Source organism: Helianthus annuus, chromosome 6 (assembly GCF_002127325.2).
Source record: "Helianthus annuus cultivar XRQ/B chromosome 6, HanXRQr2.0-SUNRISE, whole genome shotgun sequence".
NCBI lineage: Eukaryota > Viridiplantae > Streptophyta > Magnoliopsida > Asterales > Asteraceae > Helianthus > Helianthus annuus.
In genome coordinates, this window is record NC_035438.2 from 99,262,337 (window position 1) to 99,270,201 (window position 7,865).

General features: G+C 35.6%; 1 protein-coding gene and 1 pseudogene across 1 annotated transcript; both read right to left on the minus strand.

Annotated features, from left to right (window-relative positions):
• Positions 1 to 912: 912 nt before the first annotated feature.
• LOC110927301 lies at positions 913 to 7,267 on the minus strand (annotated as a pseudogene).
• Positions 6,745 to 7,203, minus strand: LOC110901209 (anti-sigma-I factor RsgI). The gene has a single exon (XM_022148052.1). It carries the CDS (start codon positions 7,201 to 7,203, stop codon positions 6,745 to 6,747), a length of 459 nt encoding a protein of 152 aa, XP_022003744.1.
• Positions 7,268 to 7,865: the final 598 nt, after the last annotated feature.

Here is a 7,865-nt window from a genome sequence, read left to right on the forward strand (position 1 = left end):
CGGCTCGTTTATCATCTATTAATTAATGTATTAAATAAAAATAATATTAATAATAGACTCGTTTAGGGTCACGTGCGAGCCTGTTGTGAAGCTCGGACTTATTTACTAAACAAACTTATTTTTAAGTTCGGGCTTGGCTGGTAAACAAGTTTAAACATGCTCCACTCGGCTTGTTTACTAGAAAACTTTAGATAAAGGGTAAATATTACTAAATATTAATAAAACTAATGTTACACTAGGGCTCGATAAGGCAAGATGAACCTGACAAGCTTCACATGCCAGGCTCGAGCTCGATAAAGTTTGGCTCATTTCGAGTTTTTTCTCGAGCCTAAAGAGAAACTTTTGATAAAGTAAAAGAAGACGATGTAACGGCTTGACTTTTAAGCTTTCAAAAACCGAAGAGGATAAATCTATTTAGTATGTATTTAACTTTATTTATTATCGTATTTTTTTTCGTTTACATTTACATTGTATGAAGTACGGTAAAAAAAGAATTAAACTTTAATCCTGAAATTTTGGTGTAAATCCGCCACTGCTAAATTGCTAATGGGTCCGGGCCATCAAGAAGTGACAATGGGAAACGGCATGCTCTATATGATGAAGATGGTGAGATTGAAGAAGATATTGAAGTGTCAGTGAGATTAGAGAAGATAAGATTAGAGAAGATATTGGAGTGTCCGTTGGTGAGAGAGATGAACCCATGTTTAAGTATTTTTTATTAGTGTTTTATAATTATGTTTTTTTTGTGTACAAGTATAACAATATAAAATTTATTATTTATAGTTTATTTTTAATACTTTTTTTTTAATTAAGGACGCCACACATACATGATGTGCATGCATTGTGCATCATAGTAATTTGGGATCCAGAGGCGTCTAAGCTCCTCGCACACTCTTCTAATAACAACTTGCATATGAAATGCTCGCGCATCGTGTATAATATTTTGGGATCAAAACACATCTGAGCTCCTTTCGCGTTTTACAACCAATGTCCCAACCCATATACGATTTTCATTTCTTATTTTCTATTTTAGTTACATCACTTCATACTTCTCTAGTTTTGTGTATAGACACTCTTACGGTATACTTTATCTCTACTAGTATGCAGTTCTGCAGAAGGCGTTGATCTGCGCCAGAAGAACTTGAAATCTGCAGCTCGAATTGGTCTGGATTGAGCAGAATCGAAGTCAACTGGAATCATGATCTAACCATCGGCTCTTCTTCCTGTACCACATCCTCAACTGGGTTTAACGCAGCCCAGACGGCTGCATCCATGTATCCAAGCTCATAAAGGTTATCAAGAACCGAATCCGCTGCTGGCTCCAATGCCCAACTGAAAAGCTATATTAACAAAGCTAAGGTTTAATTGTTCCTCCACCTAAACAAGGGAAGTATTGTTTCTCGTAAAGATGGAAAAATGGGCTGAGAGGGCACGCATGGGACGGGGCCTAAATGTTTTCCAGGTCAATAAGGGGTTTTGTCCAAAATCTATATAACCATTTAGCGTACGTGTCAAATATGATATTGTTTCAGTATTTAATATGTTTTTTGAATAAAATAATTTACAAGGTTTTATGGATTAAAATACAGTTTTGGTTTTGGGTGAACTGTTTGACCCACTTTTATTAGTGTTTTTCTTTTTTTTTTTTTTTCAACCCATTTATAATTACTATATTCAACATACAACATCATAAAGAATTTTGTACCTCTCCCGCGCTCGCCCTATTTTCAGGATTACAGTCAGGGCTGATCCCAATGTCTTCCAATCCCAAACGACCCGCAGGAAAAGCGCAGACACGGACCTGTGATGTAAACAATGTCAAGAGCCAAAAGATGTTTTCCAACTATTTTTGCGGCAAGTTGGTCCGTAGCTAAACAACAAAGGACAATCAAGATAACCGTTTGGGCAGCGGATGTTGGGGGCATAAACAAGGTCAAACCACCATCTACACAGAGTCGGTTTCTGAATAAGGTCGCGGGTCTTGGTGCAAGATAACTGCACAAAATATGATTTTTGCTTAATCTATGATGTCATAAAAGTAAGGACCAGTAACTTGATTACAAACAGGATTACCCTGGAATAAACGAAGAAGTAATTACTGCATCAATGAGATCCTCCCTTGAATCGAATTGATCAACCAGTAAACCTCTAGGCCTCCAAAGAATTTGTGTTACAGCAACTATATGTTGGATATAATGTTCAATTGTCGATTATAATTCAATGTTGTCATCCAGGTACGACCCAAAGAGTTACACTTTGGGCAACGAACATATAACGGTGTTTTAATCGTTAATCACCGGATCACGAAATAATAAGCGTAATGAAAGAAACATGTAATTATTTAGAATAATTACGGAGAGTCGAATTAATATTATAATTAATTGTTAATTATAATTAATTATTAGATAATTAGAAGAAAACAGATAATCTAACTACTATAATAAAAGAAACCAACTTTTAGACACGTGTCATTCATTGGAGGTATCCTCAAATTTATATTTATCTAAATAAATAAATAATAAATTAATATTAAATCTTATCATACTTTAAAAAAATATTATCCTCAAATCTAAATTACTAATTTAATATATTTTTAAAACAAATACCTCTCTTATCTTATATTAAATATATAAATAATAAATTAATATTAAATGTTATCCTAATTATTTAAAAACATAACTTTTTTTATTATTTGGTATACAAAATTATGTTTATTCAAATCGAGTAAAACGCGAGGTTTTTAAGGATATAATTTTTTTTATTATTTGGTAGATTTTTCAACCCGACTATACACGGGTTTTTTTAAAGATACGACGTTTTTAGTATTTAATATACAAAATTACATTTATTTAGGATTATATTTTTTTATTATTTGGTAGATTTTTCAACCCGACTATACACGGGTATTTTAAAGATACGACGTTTTTAGTATTTAATATACAAAAATACATTTATTTAATCTGTGTAATACATATGGTTTTTAAAGATATAACTCTTTTTTATATCTATTCAACACGTGTAATATACGGGGTTTTTAAGGATGTAATTTTTTATTATTTGGTAGATTTATTCAATCCGATTATACACAGGTTTTTTTAAAGATACGACGTTTTTAGTATTTAGTATACAAAATTACATTTATTTAATCTGTGTAATATACATGGTTTTTAAAGATATAACTTTTTTTATTATTTGATATATAAAATTACATTTATTTAACCCATACAATATACAAGAGTCATAAAGATATAAATTTTTATTATTTAATATATAAAATTATATTTATTCAACCCGTGTAATACACGGGGTTCTAACCTAGTTGTTATAATTATGAGATAATTATGAAGAGTTGTAATTAGATTACAAATCTTAATCCTTATATATCTTTAAACTTCATAAGATCTTGATTATTATTATCTATTAAAAGTTTGGTACCTATTAAAAGGGAATACCTCATATATGACTCTTTTGAGATATACGGAAGTGGGACTCCAAGTTTTTTAAGGTCTGCCAAGGCTTATAAAAATCAAGAGTTTTCATACTTGATTGGAGGTTTTTGTAAAAACTCTACAATTCATCCAAAAGGATAACCTACTGGACGTTCTCACCCAATTGCAATATTTCAAAAGGGATACACAAAGCTTGTTGTTTCTTCAATTACGCAAAAAGGTAAGTAAAGTTTTTGAACTTTATTTTTCTTTAGTTTAAAGGTTTCGGTTTGAAATCGTTTCAAACGAACAAATATGATTTCGTGGTGAACGATCATCTAGCGAGATCGTTCGTTGAACCAAGGTGTCTCACTTAGTAGTCACGATTCTTTAATTTTATATATAACCTATTTTGATTGTAATGAGATCACTGGTGGAATCGGTTTAGAACCGAATCTCGTGTACATGTTTTCCGCTGTGTTCAGTTTGTTTGACAAATTGACTAAAATTATTTTCTAAAAGTTACACGAAAATTCCAACACTATATTCATACACAACTATAACTAGCAGTTTAGAAACTTCTGCAAATTTCTAGTAGTATGAGAGAAGTATGCATACCTCTAACCCGCCCATTAGACCTTATATGAGCATCATCCGGCAGAAATTGTTCAAGCACATCTCTGAGAACAGCCTGCCCGTAAAAACAATTACCATTTTGGGATCACATCTCAATAAAAACATATTATCGGTAGCCATAGTCAACCAAACTATAAAACAAATGGCAGCTGTGTTGTATCTGTTTAATAACAGGCCAAACTGGTAAAATTAAATACAATAATTAGCTAAAAATGAAACGGGTTGAATGGGAAAATTGGGTTTATTGTAATAATAAAGTTTTGCATTTATAGTGTTCAAACATAGTAGTCAAAAGCGCACGCCTAGGTACTCAGGTAAGGCGCAACTTAAGCGCCTCAAACACACTCAGGGGCAAAAGTGTGGACGGTAGGACCAACCCGACCCATTTGGTTTCCAACTTCGACACACAAGTTGAGAAACATACCCCAAGACGGAAAGCAGTCCCTCTACTTCGACAATCTTCCGCCAAAACTTTTGTGACTTGTAAAGCCTCCTCCAATCCATACTTGCTCCTGATGCAACCACTGCACATACTATAGCACCAGCTGATGAACCAGCCAAGGGAGTTGTTTCGTGATTCAATCAAATACCATCAGTACAAACAAACTGAAACATAACATAATCAACAAAGAATTCGAAGTCAACTGGTTTCCTACCATAACCACTTGCAGCAGCGTAACTACGATTTACCTGATCCGGTTAGTTAGCAAAATATTTATAAGTTTCCCGGAAAATAAAAAGAAAGATATTAATTTGTGGGATTAGGATCAAATACAAAGGATCCTAATTGTAAGAAGTGTAAGAAGGATTTATAGAGTGACAAGTGTCCAATAACCTAAAAAAACCCACTACAAAAAAAAAGAAAAAACCCTTAAACATCCACCACCACCAAAAACCTAACCCCCCCCCCCACACACACATCACCCACCCTAAAAAAAAAAAAAAAAAAAAAAAAAAAAAAAATTTCTTGCCGAGGGGGTGGGGGGTGGGGGTTTAGGTTTTTGGGTGGGGGTGGGGGGTGGGTGTGGGTGTTTAGTTTTTTTTAGATTTTTTTTAGGTGTTTGGGGGGTGGGTGGGGGGGGGGGGGTAGGTTTTTTAAGTTTTTGGGGGGTGGGGGTGGGGGGTTTAGGTTTTTTGGGGGTTTTTTTGTGAGGTATAGTTTTTTTTTTGTTTTTTTTTTTGCCGGGGGGGGGGGGGTTTAGGTTTTTTGGTTGGGGGGGGGGGGTGTTTAGGTTTTTGGTGGTGATGTAGTGGGTTTAGTTTTAGGTTATTAGACACTTGTCACTCTATAAATCCTTCTTACACTTCTTACAATTAGAAGACTTTGTAGAATAACTTGACCCTTAATTTATGTACCTTAATATAACCTTTTTCGATAAGGAGTTTGGCAACACCAAGATGATACGGAAACAATAACCCAGCAGCAGAAAAACTAAACCCAGGGGTGGTGACCACCGGCCGTTCTCTCTCCTCCGCTTTCAACGGCTGCTCCCACACCACACCAACCTCTCTCCATTTCCTCACCCTCTTCCAAATATCCATCTCCTTCTTACCATCGCCAAACATAACTTTCTCCTCTGAATCCAACCGTTGCCTCATCAAATTTCGGGTTCGAATAATCCTGGACGTTATGCCTAGAAACAGGTCCCCTGCAGCAGATGATCTTTTCTCCGGTGATGTGAGGTTGTTGTGGTCTTCTGAATTGGCGTTTGGTGAAAATCATGAAAGTGGAAGGTGGTGTATGCGTGTGCGATGGGGATTAAGGTTTGGGTTTCGGTTGAAGACGGTGGAAGTGGATAGTGAAGTAGTCATCGGAGAAGAAGGTGACGGTGGTAGTTATAGTTATAATTTATTAACCAGTATTTGGACAATTAAAATGTACAGTTAAATGCCATTTTAGTCAAACTAGGATGGTGCCAGATGCCGCGCGTTGCGGCGGCGATCTCTAGGTTGTTTATAGTCGGCGGAATTATGGTTGTTTAGGGTCTTAATGCATTTACGGTCTTAATGCATACACTATATACAGTTATATGATTTTAAGCGAGAGAATTAAAAAGCTACATACTGGGGTTATACTAAATTCATTAGTCGGCGTTAAAGTTGTTACAAAAGGAACGACCAAGAGAAGAAGAAGCATCAAGCAACGAAGAGACACATGTTGACTTCCTAGTTGAATTTAATGGGTTTAGATCATGAAAAATCAACCGGAGGTCGAAAGGGGATAAAGTTCAGATCAATATATATTAGTGAAAAATCGCAACAGATGGAGACAACAAAAATCAAACCTCGAATGCGATCTTGAGTCGCTTGTCACCGATCTCATTTCGTGTGTACCGCGGTCCGGACACTTAATTGGTAGAAGAGCATTTGTTACATCATCTTTTGAGTGGCCTATAACACTAAGAGTTGATAATTTTGAACTGACTTCTTGAACCTAACGATCTGAAAACAGAGAACAAACACACATAATAAAACCTATGTTAACAGAACTTCAATATGAATAAAAAAACCAAATTAACACAATTTGAAAATTGATTGATAAAAAAACAAAATTAAGTAATTAACACAATTTCAAAAATGATCTAATAGACTAAACTGATTGAAAGACAGTATAAAATAATGAAATTAACCTACCTTCACATAATGTATTAACCTAACTAAAAACTAACAAATCACACAATCAAACACCAATATAGAAACAAACTGTAAAGTGATGAGTTATACCATTCCGGTTCTGAGTTAGGGTTTGTGTTTGGGCCAAAGCCGGTTGACCAGACGCTACACGACTCCACGCGTTGACTTCCGGCACTCGATCGACATTCTGCCTAGGGTTAGCCGGAGTCCGTTGACTTTGCTGACCACGGCCGAGACCACTTCCGATCCCACCGGATTCTCGACCCCTGCCTCTACCTCTATCGCCTCCATAATTTTCCTGATACTGTTCCTGCTGTTGATTACTGTATTGTTGCGAATGATTTCCGTTTCGTCCACCGTGATGATAACCACCACCACCGCGGCCACCGCCTCCTCTGCCGCCATTACCCCGGCCACCACCGTCATTTCCGCCGCGATTGTAGTTGTTGTTATTTTGTGGATTGTGAATGTTGGCGAGTGAAGCGTCTGATTGTGGTTTACTCATAAGTGAGATGTGGCTGCAATTGATTGAGAGGGGAAGAAAAGGGTTGGTGGCAAGAGATTTAAAAGAGAAGGTCCCAGAAGTCTTTAAAGAGAAGCACAAAGAAATTTTTGTCAGTTAGTGCACCGACCTTTCTTTTTAATTTTTTATAAATGTTTCATTTTTCTCCTGTGGATCCAAAAGGGTTTCATCATTGTCATTTTAGTCTACTGGGTTAACTTTATTCATTTTTTCTGTTAATCAGAAAGGCAATTCGGTCACTTTATATGTAATTCTGTTAACTAGAAAGGTAATCCGGTCATATAAAATGACCGAATCGCCCTTCAGATTAACAGAAATAATGGATGAAGTTAACTCAGTGGACTAAAATGGCAACAGTGAAACCTTTTTGGACCCACAGAAGAAAAATGAAACCTTTGGACTAAACTACGAAACTGGTCAAAACCACTGGCACTAAAATGACATTTAACTCTAAAATGTATTTTTACAACAAAATTGGTACATTTTGCAAGACGATGTAATCATATACAAATTCCCATTTAAAATATTTGATCGGCATTTCGTGCCTGCGGTCCTGCTGAATATTATTCTTACGGTCTGTAATCATATTTTATTTATTATTATTTATAAAACTTGAGAAAAATAGACACTAAATATTTGTTGAT